A 16,956-nucleotide genomic window follows, 5' to 3' on the forward strand; every position below is an offset into this window, starting at 1 on the left:
AATCAAAGCGCTCAAAATTTAGCTATAGACAGGTTATGGAGGTTAGGCTAGACAAGTTAATCAGATACCTGAAATGATTCTTAGTAAGTGTCTGCCTAAGACGACTAGATTTCCAGAGAGAGAGAGAGCGATGCTAGGAAGATTAGTTCCTTCTTAGAATTTTGAGAAAATAAACATGCGAAATAATATTTTTTATTATAATACTGCACAATATAATTGATATTTTTTCAACATAGAATTTTAATAACAAAAAGACATTTCCTTTGAATTTTTAAGATGGTATCTAATATTTTCATTTGTTTCTCCCTCTTCAAAAAAAAAATATATAAATTGACAGGTTTAAACAATGTCCTAATGTAAAGATTAAAGATGTGGTGATCCATCTTTATTTGAGTAATTCTATGGCAAATGGAAAATTTTACAGGCATACTGTATTTCCTGAATGCATAATCAGTAACACAATATCAGTCATTGATTTCCATCGATGAGTCAATCACTGCTTTCCTCGATAATCACTTGACACTCGATTTTCGGATGTAGTCTGCTGCAGGCCATGTACTCCAATCCTGCTCAGTTTGTAATCCAATGAAAATTCAAATCTAGCATCCCAAGGTCCAATCAGAGGTTTTAATGAATACAGGAAATTAGTTGCGAGCAGGTGAAGAATCCCTGCTGGAATATTCAGTACCGTTCATTGATGTCGATCAATTCAGGGACTTTGTTTTAGAATCTCTTGTCTTAGCCCTTAGTAAAAATGCAGTTCAGTAAGGTCCATGACGATGCACTGGAAACCAAGATTGAGGCAGAATGCTGAGATCTGAACAGATAATCTGAGTAGCTTCCTGATGGCTGTTAGCGTAGCGATCTCTTTGCACAATATTAAGATTTTTAAAGATATTATGGCGTCTGTTGTCTGCATGCTAATGACAGTATTTTTGTTCGAGACATCTGAATTTCCCTCAGATGTCATCATATGGCCCGTATTAATCAACCAAGTAGTCTTGAATGGTTTTATTTCCTGAGTATCCTTGAACTGGTTAATAGTCCGATGAATAAACTAACAACTGCCACCTAACGACTTCAAAGTTTTAAAAATATCTCCATTATTATACTCACTTTATTGTCCTATTTATGTTCACTGGAGAGGGAGACAGAATGTTTGTTATTTCCCGTTATTGTCGAATCATAACTCGTTCGAATTTGTATATTAGGTGCGCTTTAGTTTGTGTAATGATAATTATGGAATTACGAGGTTTATCAAGAAGTACTGGAGAATTACAGAAATAACTGGTATTACTTATTTTTAGCACTCACCTTGTCAATGGTATTCCGTCGATTTCTGAGGTGTGCTCCCACATGTGGGGTCTGTATGCACTTGCAGCAGCTGCTTATTGAGAAAATAAACTCAAAGTGAGAAGGGAAGTTTTACTAGACAGGAAACACGATTTACAAAACAATGTCCATTTATGGTGGATATTATCTGTGGGTGAAGAACTACAGGTCTATTGAGCTCTAGAGAAACTGAACATTTTAATGACCGTTTTCTGGGGAAGTAGGAAATTTGGTGGGTGGGGATCCTCGGTAGTACTATGATATCCATTCAGTGGCTTTGTATAATTTTGTTTAATAGATATTCGTGCTTTCATTATTTAACTTCGATCGATTTATTCAGATCTGAAAGGAAAAAATTAAGTATGAACTTACAGGTTCATACTTAATACTCAAAGACATTTATTCTGTTTGAATTTGTCGTTCTGTTTCCTCATTGATCGTTATAATAAGTGATTACTGTATTTTTGGTACTATATTTTAGACGCGTTAGCACATATGCGTAATGTGCCTATAGTCTTCACCATGCCCGTCCTTCAGTCCGTCTACATGTAATAACTTGACTCTTAATGGATGGATTTTAGCTCTTTTAGAAAAAAAAATGTTGAGCCATTCCAAATTTCATTAAAATCGGACCAATACGAATCTGAAAATTATTATTTCTTTGTCCGTTCATCCACATGATATCACTCTACTTTCAGTGAATGGATTTTCATTAAATTTTATATTTGGCTCGTTTGGAACGATTTATTGAGCTTTTCCAAATTTCATTAAATTCAGACCAATAAAAATCCAGCAATTGTTATTATTATTTCTTATTTATTTTTTTCCGTACTTATCACATAATCTTTCCATATATATTGTAGCTGAAGCACTGGATTGTGTTTGTTGCTGAGGAATGAATGGACAATATGCTGGAGGACGTGATAAGTATGAAACGAAATGCTCCCGGTTTGTGCTAAAAGTCGTTGCTTTTATAAATCACATATTATTACTAATGCACCTGATGCTAATGCACCTGAAATTCAACGCATTACGTACATTAAGTTTATTTTTATTTTTTTATTTAGCACCAAAATAACAAGGGCTGTGAAGGCACACACTCTCACATGGCAGTGTGTGTGTGTGTGTGTGTGTGTGTTCTATGGTCGATGTCGATTTTTCTGCTCTGCTGAATTAAAACGCCTATTCTCGGAGAGAAGGAATGCACAACCCTCTCCCGAGACCGGCTAACTCGGCTATGATGTGAAAAAAAACAGCCCAGAAAAATCCCTCTCGTCTTAACAGGAGGCACTTTCCAGGTAGAAAAACGAAGTTTTTCTACCTGGAAAGTGCGTGTCTGTAAATCTAATATAATATTTAATGTATAAGAAGAAATTATAAGGATTGGAGGAACACGAAAAAAAAAACCCACACATACATATATATATATATATATATATATATATATATATATATATATATATATATAGAAAAATGAAGAGTTAAAGGAAGTAAATAGAAGGGATAGATTTCTTCAAGGTTATTTTATCTCAACGCAATAATCCTGAAGCTAACAATGTTTTGTGAATAAGGAAAGATGGACTAAATCAGTCACCGTGATGCCATCTAATATTTGGGAAAAAAGGAACTAACGTCAAACGTAATTCATCAGGATATGATTACAACACTGGGGAGGATGCCCTTCCTATTCCATGGTTAAGAAGTGGGCAGCAGAATTTAAACGAAAGAGGGAGAGCCTGGAAGATGACCTACGCTGTGGAAGACCTGCAACGCCCATCACTCCAGAAGTTGTTGAGAGTGCGCATGAACTGCTGATGAGTGACAGTTGGGTACATTGCCAGCGTCTTGGGCATCCCATCTGAAAGTATGTACCACACAATAAGAGAGAGTCTCGCTATGAAAAAGGTGTCGGCACGATGGGTCCCAAAATTGTTGACAGCAGATAATAAATAAATTTTCTGTTTATACTCCGGGACGACCAAACGGTCAGAGGAGTTCACAAGATAGACAGAATACAAGAAACAGCACCGTATTCAGTAGTCACGGGTTTGAACCCCGGTCACTCAAGGCACGTGTACTTATGCATCCGCGCGCCTGACCACTAGGCTACGACGGCCTTGTTCAAAAACGCATAAGAGTTTAAGTCAAGTGAACATTTGCATCGTTTTCTAGCAAATCCAGCAAAATTCCTTGCAAGGTTTGTGACCATGGATGACGTGGATCCAACGCTTTTAGCCAAAGACAACGGAGCAGTACAAACAGTAGAAACACAGCTGTTCTCCCCTCCAAAGAAAGCCAAATCAATTCCTTCTGCTGGCAAAGTGATGGCATTGGTTTTTTTTTTTTTTTTTGAATGCTAATGGAGTGTTGCTAGTGGATTACCGTCAGAAAGGCCAAACAATCACAGGGGCATAGTACGCAGACTTTGTGAGGAGTCTGCGCGAAAATATCAATTCGAGGAAAACTCAAACTCAGCAAAGAAGTCATGTTTCACCAGGATAACGCGTCTGCTCACAAATCTGTCATTGCTATGGCTTCGGGAAATTTGACCATCCAACATATTCACTAGATCTAGCATCATCGGATTTTCACCTATTTGGTAATTTGGAAGAATACCTGGCTGGCATCCATTTTCCCACAGACAGTGACGTCTTTGTAGTAGTAGTGGCATGTGATGCAAGAAAGCAAGTGTATGAGCTTATGCAGCATCAGCCACAAAAAAAAAAAAAAAAAAAAATCACACCATTCCCTCCAAATGCCTGTCCAGTTCCTCTTAAATTTATTCAACCTATCAATTTCACAACGACAGATGGAAGTTTGTTCCAGCAATTAACCACCCGCTGGCTAAAGGCAAATTTCCGCACATCTATTCTACATCTGTCCTTTCTTAATCTGAATTTATGCCCCCTTAAGTTCGTAATCTGAACAAGTGGAAGGATCCCATCAGAATTCATCGTGCTCAACTCATTCAAGGCCTTATACACCTCAATCAGATCACCGCGCAGGTGCCTAGTCTCCAGCCACTGCAATTTGCAGAACTTAAGCATCTCTTGGTAAGAGGATCCCTTCATTCCCCTAACCAATCTTGTTGCCCTTCTCTGTACACGCTCAAGTAAATCTACATCCTTCCTAAAATGAGGCCTCCAGACCTGTACGCAGTACTCAAGGCGTGGCCTGACCATTGCCTTATACAGTGGGACAATCACCTCCTTCTCCCTGCTAGCAAAATTCCTATATATCATTGACAAAACCCCATGACCTGCCCTGGCAGCCTGTCTGCATTGCTCAGAAAACTTCATATCTGACTGCACAATTACTCCCAGGTCTTTTTCATTTTCTACCACCTTAAGTGTAGTACCACACAGTTGGTACGTTTCTCTGGGGTTACTTCTACCCATATGCAGTACTTTGCATTTGTCAAGGTTAAACTTCAGTTGCCACTTCTTAGCCCATCTGCCCAAATTATCTAGATCCTGTTGCAGTAGCACACTGCCATTACTGTCATTAACAACCCTGCCAACCTTTGTATCATCTGCAAACTTCGACATTAAGCCTGATATACCTTCATCAATATCACTGATAAATATACAAAACAACAGTGGACCTAACACCGAACCCTGTGGGACTCCACTAATAACATTAGTCCAAGAAGAGCAGCACCCATTGATTACCACCCTCTGTCTTCTAGCACTTAACCATCCTTTTATCCATTGTAGCAACTTACCCTTAATACCATTCTGCTCCAATTTGTACAATAGTCTTCCATGCGCAACAGTATCAAAAGTTCCTGAAATCCAAATATATGATATCAAAATTATTTTTTGCATCCAGTTCCTTTGTAACCACATCATAATATCCTATTAAATTTGTCAGACAAGACTTTCCCTTGAACTGTCGGAGACCACTGTACTCACCTTTACGGAAGCAAAAACCCTTTCCTTTACCCCTGATGGTAATTAAATCTTTAAGTAAATCCCACATCAGCACACTGTGATCACTACCACCTAGTGGTTCCTTTATCTGCAAATTCTTAATACACGAATGATCACTGCTGATAACCAGATCAAGAGTATTACTTTCTCTGGTTGTTGCTGTGGATGCATTCCTGTAGGCTCAAGAGAAAACTTCCTTCGCAGCTGGAATCAAAGCATTGCAGTCGGTGGCAAAAGTGTATTGATTGCTAAGGGGACTATGCTGAAAAGTAATATTTTCAGAATAAATCTTTCACACTCAGACCACGAACTTTTCAAAGGCCCCTCGTACTCCAGTGCTGTTAGTTTAAAACGTACTATGATATATTTCTAATTTTCGGCATGCGCTGCATTAACTCCGCAATGTAGTCGGTTGTCTACTTAATTCTTTGATGGCTATTTTGTTTCTAAAGATACGTATACACTATATTATCGAAAGTAACCGCTAAGAACTCCCATATGTTTCAAAGGATCTTTTATTGATAAAATGTTTCATAATTTCATAAAATGTTTGTTGGCCCAAAATACCACCTCAATTATACAGTATCATCTTCGGTAGATTACGAACCAATTTTTAATGAGAGAAAGGCAGTATTTTGATCGTTCCTCTGTCAACAGAGCAGTCAATTAGGTTCTTGACCACGGGCGTGTTTGTCCAGTTGATTCCAAAGTTCTTCAAAGGTGTTAAGTAGGAGTTGTGGACAGGGTAGTGAAGCTTTTACATGCCCATGTATTCAAATCAAGTCACTACAGGCTATGCAGTATAGCATGAACTGACATGTTGAAACAGAAAAGGCCCTTCTCATACTGTTGCTACAGTGTAGGAAGAGCGCAGTTGTTTAAAACGTCGATCCACCACACTATTCACTGTTCCAGGAATAATGAACAATGGTCCAAATTTAAATCACGAGAAACAATCCCAGATGGGAGCGGTACCTCCGCCATACTTCACAGTTGGAGTAACACACACTAGTAAAAAATGTTGTCCAGGGCATGATACTCTTTTCCAACGTTCTGGGATTCAATTACAATGGAGTGTGCACTAGAAAAGTCAATGCTGTGCATTGCGTGCCCGGAGGTTTAGTTTTCGCACTGTATCTCTTCTCCAAAATCCGATACTGGGCAGCTCCCTACTTATCGTCTTTATTCTTATGGCTTCCTTGAACTCCTGGTTTGTAAATATTCGATAATTACTGACGAGATCTATTTATTAGTCTTAGTACCTTCCGGTCTCTTTCTGTCAGTCTTTACGGTCTATCTGAATAGTTACCGGCTGTAGTAACACCAAGACGTTTCCATTTGGTGGTAATGGAAGTTTTTCTGCAATAGCACGAACAGATTGTTGTTATAAATGATGATTAGGTGTTTAGCCAGTAAAATAATATCTTTAATATAAATAGATACTGAATGTCTTTAATTACAAATAGACACTGTAGCTTTCGAGGCAAATCGTGTCTCTTCTTCAACAGAAAATGGAAACTTTAAACTTTAGGGATAAAATTATTCTAACGGACACGGTTGTGCGTGCAGTGAGGCGTGCAAGGGCACAAGGTAAGTCATTCAATCATTAAACTGGTGTTTATTGTTGCTGCATGGACGTGCATAGTTTTTCTCCAGTGCTTGTCTAAACCTAAAACGGTTGTCTCTAAGATGGGGTGTAGTCTCATGCCTTTGCAGCGGTTCATGGTTCTCGAATTACATAATATATTGAGTGATTCTAACCAGAGGCAGTGGTGAAAGTGTCGAGAGTGGTCAATTATTTCATAGTCCCGCTTGGGATTGAGGTCGTGGTGGGTGGACCAGAAGTGTTCCGCGATTGCGGACTGGTCGGTCTCAGCAAGGCGAATCGCTCTGTCGTGTTCTGCAAGGCGGTCTTGAAAACGCCTCGAAGTCTCTCCTATGTAGCAGCTGTCACAGTCGTTGCAGGCTATGCGGTATATTACACTGCTGCGTAAGAGAGTGGTGACCGGGGTCTTTACATTGGAAACTAGATTACATAAGTTTCTACCAGGCAAATGCATGCATTTTATGCGGTATTTTTGAGATCCGGCCCGACATGCCTGGATAGCAGGGAAGGTAGGCGATGGTACATTGTCCTGAGTTGATGGTGGTCTAGGGTGGACTGTAAGCTCCTGTGCTTGCAATAAGCACTTGTCTAATATGTGTGTGTTGGGTAGGCACAATTGATCAAGTCTGTTCTCACTCTAGAAATCTCGTTGTGCCTAGCTTCATCTGTGCTGGAATGGCTCCAAGCCCTGGAGAACAGAGTGCAGGCAGTGCTGTTGAGATGACTAGGAGCATGACCGGATCTGTAGTTTGTGAAATGTCCGCACCACATAGGCGTACGGTATACTGAGGTTTCTAGATGTGGGCCCACGCGTTTTACCAGGACATCCAAGAATGGGAGAGATCCGTCTACTTCTAACTCTAGAGTGAACTGGATGAATGTTAACAAGGAATTGAGATAGTCTAGCAGTGTTGCTTCAGATCCACGTGGGATGACGGTGAAGATGTCATCGACGTATTTGCACCATGTTGTAATAGGTACTGGTGGGTTCAGGAATAGCTGTTTTTCCAATTCTTCCATGGTGATGTTGGCCACTACGGAACTAACAGGGGTGCCCATCCCAGTGCCATGTACCTGCTGGTATATGGAATCCTCAAAGGTGCTTGACAGGCACAGGTTGAGGGCGGTACAGATGTCTTCAGTAGACAGTGATGTTCTGTTTGGAAGGTTTGAGTCATTCTCAAGGAGCCTCTTGGTGCAGTGTACGGCCTGTTGGACAGGGATTGATGTAAATAGCGACACTACATCAAATGATGCCATAACAGCGTTGTCAGAAATTGAGAGCTCTTTAATAAGGCGAATGAATTCGCCGCTGTTAGTGAAGTGTGGGTGGTATTTCCTACAAGAGGAGTGAGCAGTTGTGCAATATATTTGGATAGTTCATATATAGGTGCACTGCAGCAGGACACTATGGGCCGGAGAGGAACACCCGGCTTATGGATTTTTGGTAACCGATAAAACTGTGGTAGTTGGCAGACTGTGGCATGAAGCCGCCGAGTCGGAGCAGAAATTTTCTTTGCTTTAAACCATGCACAGACAAGTTTATTGTCGCATGACTCCAGACGTCCTAAGACTTTAATGGGCGGATCTCTCACAGGTTTATATACGCTGGGGTCTTGCATGAGGACCAGGGATTTCTCTCGGTAGGCTGATCGGTCTAACACGACAGTGCGACGTCCCTTGTCAGCGGGAAGCACGACAATGGTGCTGTCCTTTCTTATAGAGGAAAGAGCGGCGTGCTGACGGTGATTAAGGTTTGAGCAGGTGGGCCGTGTGCTTCGGAGGATGGAGGCAGTTTTGAAACGGATTTCATTAGCAGTTTCTTCAGGGAGGTTGGTAATGCTTGCTTCTACTCCCATAGCGAGTTGTGTGATCGGTGGCTTCGACGGCGAACTTCATACCGACGGTCAAGACGTTGAGCTGTTCGATGGTTAGTTGTTTGCTGCTCCGATTTAGAACAAAGGAAGCCGTATTAGTTGAACGGGTGTTCGTTCAACTAATACGGTTGTTCGCTAACGGGTGTTCGTTAGCTAGGCACAACGATATTTCTAGAGTGAGGACAGACTTGATCAATTTTGGCTACCCAACACACATATTAGACAAGTACTTATTGCAAGCACAGGAACTCACAGTCCACCCGAGACCACCATCAACTCAGGACAATGTACCTACCGCCTACTATCCAGGCATGTCGGGCCGGATCTCAAAAATACCGCATAAAATGCGTGCAGTTGCCTGGTAGGAACTTACGTTCTCTAGTTTCCAATGTAAAGACCCCGGTCACCACTCTTACGCAGCAGTGTAATATACCGCATAGCCTGCAACGACTGTGACAGCTGCTACATAGGAGAGACTTCGAGGCGTTTTCAAGACCGCCTTGCAGAACACGACAGAGCGATTCGCCTTGCTGAGACCGACCAGTCCGCAATCGCGGAACACTTCTGGTCCACCCACCACGACCTCAATCCCAAGCGGGACTATGAAATAATTGACCACTCTCGACACTTTCACCACCGCCTCTGGTTAGACTCACTCAATATATTGTGCAATTCGAGAGCCATGAACCGCTGCAAAGGCATGAGACTACACCCCATCTTAGAGACAACCGTTTTAGATTTAGACAAGCGCTGGAGAAAAACTATGCACGTCCATGCAGCAACAATAAACACCAGTTTAATGATTGTGTGCCCTCGCACGCCTCACTGCACGCACAACTGTGTCTGTTGGAATAATTTTATCTCTAAAGTTTCCATTCTCTGTTGAAGAAGAGACACGATTTGTCTCGAAAGCTGCAGTATCTATTTGTAATTAAAGACATTCAGTATCTATTTATATTAAATATATTATTTTACTGACTAAACACCTAATCATCATTTATATCCTATGGATTCCAGTACAACAGGCCTATTTATCCTCAGATTGATTGTTAATATGGTGTCTAATAATGGTTTCGCATTGAATGCTAAGCTAAACGCAGAACAACCAGAGGTTAAAGTGGTGACTGATACCCATATTTAGTCTCCAGAGCAAAGTTTCCGGCATTCCATCCCTTCCCTTCAACCCATGCATAATACCAAGTACTATAGGTTCTAATACTTTTCGTGTTTGGAGTTTTCATATATATATAAAGTCCGAGCACTATTGTTGAATCAAGAGGGGTTTCATACATGTACTGTACAAAGCCCAGACTTGGTCCAACACATTTTCTCTGACCGTACATATAAGAACAGCATGTTATCATCTGGAACTGCAATGCATTTACAGGATGCAAGATAAATCAAAGGTGTCGTCTGAAATTGGATGCAGGATAAATCAAAGGTGTCGTCTGAACTCAGTGTTCCGAAAGGTGAACCGCCCGCCAAGTTGCTTGGAGTCCAGTTTAATGGGCAACCACCATACTCATGAAAAATCATACGAAATGGGTGTGTGTTAAGAATGTGCTTAAAACCCACACACACGCACATTTTTCAGACATGCATAATTTATTCACGATTTTTTTTAATTACCACGTGTTCGGACTGTTTTGAAAGAAAGAGCAGGAATTATAGAAGCCAATTCAGAAGAACAGTGCCCATGGAAGTATCTGTAGAAGAGGCATGCAGCAGAAACAGTACGTTCTATGAGACAGTGAGTGGAGAGACTGTTAGAGATGAATCATTAATTAACCTAAATGCCCTCTTCTGAACGGAATCAGAAGCCTGAGAGAGGTTTTGGGGGCACCATCCCCAGATGTGGGAACAATATTCCACGGTAGGGCGGATTTGCGGTTTGGAAGAAAAGTAACGCTGAGAGCGAAAGAGAAAACCAAGTTTTTTTGATGCAGAGGAATATACATTATAATTACTCCTTAAGTTGCATAGTTTGGTCACTTAATACGCATTATTCAATATTTAATTACATATTGATCTTTAATTTGAATCTCTTATAAATTTAATTGTATTTTTTACATATTTTTACAAATCCCAGTTTACATATTTCTGTGCTGTACCACTACTGCATGTGATTTAAAGAGATAAGAGAGTCTCAGTTAAATTTTTTTTTTTGTTTTTCACGAAATCTTTGTAGTTCTGTTAATAATATTTCGTTCGTATAGCAATTTCTGAAATACTGTAGTATTTTTGATGTTCAATTCGCATACTGTAAAATGCTTTTGATAAGGCAGTTTCTTTTTTTTCTCGTAATAATAATTTTTCAAGGACTGAAAGTCCTGAATAACCCTTAGAGAATTAGTCAAGAACGGTATATAAAACGGCAAAACTTCCAACCAAATTCAAAATGATGTTAGTGCCTTCTTTAAAAGATAGGAGCGTGGGGAGAGTAGTTCCTGTTCCTGTTTCCTACTGAAACTGCCGGAGCTATTAACTCTAATTCTCGCCTTATTTTATTATATTATCCATTTGTGGGAGAACTGGTATGATAAAAAAGGGTTCCCGAACTTGTCAGAAAAAATTAAGTGGCCTTAATTGACCTCAGCAGCACGACTTATACTGAATCCCGCACCACAGCTAAATTGTCTCAACGAACTCTCCAATCATTACATATTATTGCCAATGATAACACATCCCGTCATCAGAATGTATATTAAGGAAGTGATGTTCCTCCTTCCTATCCTCTTCCCACAACGACTCACCGGTGTTGCTTTAATCCAAGTAGAAATATGAATCGAAAGAGGACTTCCTTGTTATACTAAATGACCCTATGCCGTAATCCTACAAAAGGGAGCGTGCAGAGGACGTGAATGGCCTTTGTGATTGTAGGTAACTGTACATTAGTAACGAGGACTTCCCCCTCCCCTTCTTGAACTCTCTTTCTAGACTACGCGATTGCTATCAAATTTGTGTAATAGCCCATCCAGCAGCACGTATACATCATGGAAACAAAACATTTGTTATTTAAAATAACAAAACCGTAGAACACTTTCATAAGAATTTTATGTTTATAAAATTTGTGATTTAAAATGGTAAAAGTTCTTTTTCTCCAGTTTTCAAAAATTGCATATCAACCATCAGTGCCGGCAGGATATTTTGCAAGGTGATGCAATGGGAATAAATTTTTTGCTCACCAGATTTTCGAATAAATGCAATATCTTATGTTTCAATAAATTAACGAAAATATTAAAAATTGTGTATTACTTCGAAATCCAAAGGTAGTGGAATCCATCAAAGAAGAAGAACAGAAATCCATCAAAGAAGAACAAATATATATATATCTTTTGTATAGTCCAGTTTATATGACTCAGGATTGCAAAATTTTTTTCAGAAGTTTTAATCAAGATCGATGCTTCCAATACTGCACAATATACCATGGACGTAATGGACTCCTGTTTTTAAGGAGGCGGATTAAACCGGGATTTCGACGGCCCAGGTTAAACCCCCTTTGTCGCACGCGAATTCTCTGCTCGATTTCATAAAACAACAAGGAATCGCCGCTCTCGCTGACAATCCTTAAAAAAAATAATAATAATCACGTGTTAAGTTTTGTCAGGTATTTTCATGCTGTAGTATATTTTTTTCTATATAAATTTACATTCTTTATATTCAATTTATTTTTATCATATTTAAAAAGAAAGAAATTTCAGTCCGAAGCCCCCTTTTGAAAAATAGTATATTCTATAACTTAGGAGGCCCAAAAAATACGTTTAAATGTATTAAATACGTTTAAAATATTTATACAAAGAAGAAAGAATATTTAGAAGACAGAATATTTATACAAAGAAGATAAGAGTATTTAGAATTTAGACAGGATATTTAGAAGATAGAATGTTTATACAAAGATGTTACAGAGGACTATATTATTGATAGTTCTGTGTAACAGTATAATGGTTTCGCCTCTTGTTATTTGTTTGGAAAGGTCTCAGTTCGAATCCCCTCGTTGACTAGAGGAATTTATAAGGGACCCTTCAATCGAGACTTCAGTTACTCGATCTCAGGATGGAGTACGGTTTTACTTGTGAGATATTCCGAGTTTTTCAGCCCGCACAACGTACAAATCAGCCGGGGAACACACACTACAGACATAATACACAATGGGACGATATGATTTAAGTCGCTGATGCGCTTAAAAACCGGACACCAACAATAATATACTCAAAATAAATTAAAAAAAATAAAAAACATATGCTCAAAAATTAATATAAAAGATTCATTTCTATATGCAGACTTTTTAACATATTTCCACCTTTCTGAAGTTCTATTTTCATCTTACTGAGAATCGGAAGAGTAAAAATTCAGGTTTAGCGTAAAAGCAATTAGCATTGGAATGGAACAAATTGATGAGATTTCTTTCTCGTATCGTTTTCTTTTCTTTCTTTTTGCGCAGCTCGTACAGGAAAACAAGTCACTTTGTGGGTTTAACATCAACATTATCTCTTTCATTCTTTCTCTAATAGTTCGTTATTTATAGTAGATCACATGAGAAGAAACCTGTACACCATATTTCGCCTGTAGTCATCCTCATCACATTAATATCGCCCGCACTCCAGCATATGTAAACAAAGCAGAAATGCAAGTTTTAAACCAGTTTTAAGGGAATTTTACAGCAATTTATTTAAACAAAAATGGACGACACGTTCTGCTTTTCCTCTCTTTAGGTAACTTACGTATTTATTAAGCCAGTCGAGGCAAAAACAAATGATCTTTATTGCAGTTACTTCAATCGAGTCGCAACGCTATTAAATTCTCATTAAGGGACGGATCTGTCTTTCTGTCTTCCCATGAATGCACCCCACAATTAACGAAAGTTTTATGGAATAACAGGACATCCAATTCTTCGTATAACTGCTGTTAAACCACGATTTTTGCTGAATGAAATACAAGTAACAAGCACTTACCTGTGGCCAACTTTTCGGTGTACTCCTGCTTTTCCACGATGTAGTCAAGTCCAATACTGGAATCCATAACCACGCGCACGCATCCAGCACACTCCACCTGCAGGCAGACGTCGGGAATAGTGGACAGTTCACATAATCTGTGTAAAGAATCCAACAGCACAGACAAACCGTCAAGTCGTAAGAATTCTCGAGTCCATGCTGGACGAGCTTCGGTCAATTTTTTCTTTAGGTTCAGATACACGGTAGGACACGGAGACCGCAGTGCCTGAACACAACCTTCTACATCTTGGCAATCCGGACCGACGGTATCTTCGGCAGGGTCGGCCTCCCCGCCCTTCCACCTGTTCAAGCAAACTCGTCTTATAAGATCGCTCCAGTGACGGCCAACTTCGGTGGTCTTTTCTCCGACGAGGGACGGCTCTCCTCCACAGCTTGGAACTTTGTCCGGCACATCAGGTTGGACCACCCCAACCATACTTGGAGGCATACACCTCCGTCGATTTTTTAGGTGAGACCTGCGAATGAGAAAGGTATCATTAGAAAGCATTAAGGGTTTTCTGGTCCAAACAAAGACTGAAGCGAATGAAAAATTGTAAAAGCGAGTACTGTAGTTTTCATTTCTTTGCATTAAACTGGACATTGGCAATCATTGGAATGGTTCACCAGTGTTGCGGTTATATCGTTCCACCATAAGTCAATAGATCGGAACGATCTACGTGCTAATGAATCGTTCCGGAAGACTTCATTAAAAATAGCACCCAGAGACGAGTGTCAATACGAATTCCCCCTTTCCCTCTAACACCCCCGGTGGCTTCCGCAACGCTGTTGAGTTTCTCCACAGAAATTACCGCTGGTAAGCTGCTCACTGAAGCATGCATTTCGTGCTTATTTTTATTTCCGTTCGCTGTGTAAGCGCTTGTATTTAGGAAACAGATGGCTTCGTTATTTTCCTTTTTTAACCCCCTCTTAATTATTTACCATTTTTAACAATTCGAAGCGGAATTGTTTTAGTCCTAAAAGAGAACAAACTTTTTCATTGTGCTAATTAAGTGTTCCTATCTCTTGAGGGGGTTTGTTTATTTTGTTGAAGTTGTGTCAGAATGAGGAAATGTAAGAACGCTGAAAGAATCTAGATAAATAGCAAAGAAAGGAGGAATGGTGAGCTTGCATTACTGCCAGACAGAAATCCGACTGGACCGGAACTGGCTTGTGCGTTTCACTAATTTAATTAAAAGAAGAAAAAAAAAAGAAGTTTTATTAGACGTTCCAATAGTTATTTATTTTTAATCCTGATATCAAAGTGCTAGATCAACATCTGGAGAAGTATTATTAGCCAGATGTATGCGGTGACGAAACGGAAATGGGAAATTCTTGCACAGCTGCTAAGGAAATTAGCGGCTACCGGGGTGGATAACCATCAATTTCCTCGGAACTACATTTTTAAAGGTTAATATCCGTTTAATATGCTTTTTTAAGAGATACAACGATATTTATCCAATTATTCTTAAATAGGTTAAGGTTTTCTTAAATCTTCATTTAAGAAAAACTGATAGCTGCACTTTAAAATGACAGATGCGAATCCTTTAACTATAATTTATTATTTTTTATGCCGTTTTCATCGAAATTATAAAAACATCGCGCCATTAGGGAGACAAGGAGGAGGACCATCTTCCAAATCAATGTAAAACGAAGAGTATTTACCTTAAAGTCGCCGTTCATGGGAACACGTGTCTGACTTAAATCAAAGACTTCCTATATTCGATTTATTCCATTATTTGATTATCTTATTTTTTTACAGTTAGTTTCATCAACCATTTACAACAACTTTTGTTTATCAACATTGTGGGACAATTGAGAGCTTTGTTTAACATACGAGAATATCTGGAATAGTAGAACTATAGAAATTGCAACTCTGGCAGGTCCGAGTACGTTCACAAACTTCTTATTCTACATTTTAAAAATAACAAAAAACAAAAATTCACGAAGACCTTTTCTCGCGGTGTTCTGTTGCCATTGCTTCTCAAATTACCAGGATATATCCCGCCTTATCGCTGATCTTAATTAGTTTCTTACTGCCGACCTTCTGTGCAAGCACCGCCCTCGTTGGTTATTCCCCTACAGCCAACAAACTGTGAGGGAAGGTCACTGAAAAAAAAAAAAAAAAAAACGCGCCTTCAAGAATACTTGAACTACAATATAGAATTCAAACCCTCACTAAGGGGTGGGGGAATCTCCAGAGATGGGGAAGGCAATTAATATTTTTTTCTAATGGATAGTCTTTATTCGCGGAAAATTGCAGCCGATCCTGGACAATTGCAATGCGGACCCAGCCAAAGAAGAGGTGCTTCTTCGGTGGGCCACATGCATTTGTTTGAATAAGGGAAATATTCAAGTTTCTGGGGAGTCTGAGACTTCATACCCCCCCCCCTCTAGCATACTACCCTTTGGTCACATGGTCAAATAGCAGCTGTGTCCCCCCCCCTCAACTCGACTTCAATATCTTTCGCAAATTACGCTTTATTGATAAAAAGCGTCTATTTTATCGACGTTAAAGAACGAACTGCAGGTAATCCAGAACTCTATTACAACGTTCAGAACCTTTTAATTAAAATTCTTAAAGCGAATTGTTACCGTTACTCGAGGAACCACCCAAAACGTGTCGCTATCAGAATCACAACGAAAGAATTTACAATCCTATAATTAACATTCTCTGAAAGTCGCGCAAATAAACGCTAAATTCCTTAAGTGCCTCAATCGGCTGTGCTTACCTGTTGAAATGTGAAGCTCTCCGAAACTCGTGGTCGTCCGAACGCCAACTCCGAGAACGGAGTGAAAGTGACGCTCGCTGAAACGGTGGGTCACTCGGTCAAATAGTAGCTGTTGCTTTCACAAATGACAACAATCGCCGACTCGGAGTGGTGGAAAATGGGAAGTGGTTTGGTGAGCTCACACGGGCTACGGGAAGACGCCAGGTTCCTATCGCACATCCTGATGTGGGAGAAAGCTCTCTGGCCCCAACTACTGATATCGCCGTAGTTACTGTACGCCGCCGATGACGTGGTTACTGTAACAGCACCCACCCAGGTCATCCATGTGACCTCTGAATGAAAAATCACCCTCCAGCTCAATGTGAAGAGAATTATTTGATGGAATATGGAATAATAGGAGAGTTCACCCGTTTCCCCTCTTCACCCTTAAAAACAGTCGTAGAACTGTCAAGGCTTTTTTATTTTTTTAATGGGATTTTTATTAAAAAA

At 39.8% G+C, this 16,956-nt stretch overlaps 1 protein-coding gene across 1 annotated transcript in view; it reads right to left on the minus strand.

The window, feature by feature from the left end:
- LOC150078047 (uncharacterized) overlaps positions 1-16,572 on the minus strand; it is a 117,330-nt gene extending 100,758 nt beyond the window's left edge. The window contains exons 1-2 of the mRNA XM_090385477.1: positions 16,468-16,572; positions 13,700-14,214 (exon numbers count right to left, since the gene is read on the minus strand). Coding sequence (XP_090241603.1) covers positions 13,700-14,186 — 487 coding nt within the window. The 5' untranslated portion in view covers positions 14,187-14,214; positions 16,468-16,572. The remainder of the gene's footprint in view (positions 1-13,699; positions 14,215-16,467) is intronic.
- Between the last annotated feature and the right edge of the window lie 384 nt (positions 16,573-16,956).

Source organism: Mastigoproctus giganteus, chromosome 11 (genome assembly GCF_048544385.1).
Source record: "Mastigoproctus giganteus isolate SK-2022 chromosome 11, ASM4854438v1, whole genome shotgun sequence".
NCBI lineage: Eukaryota > Metazoa > Arthropoda > Arachnida > Uropygi > Thelyphonidae > Mastigoproctus > Mastigoproctus giganteus.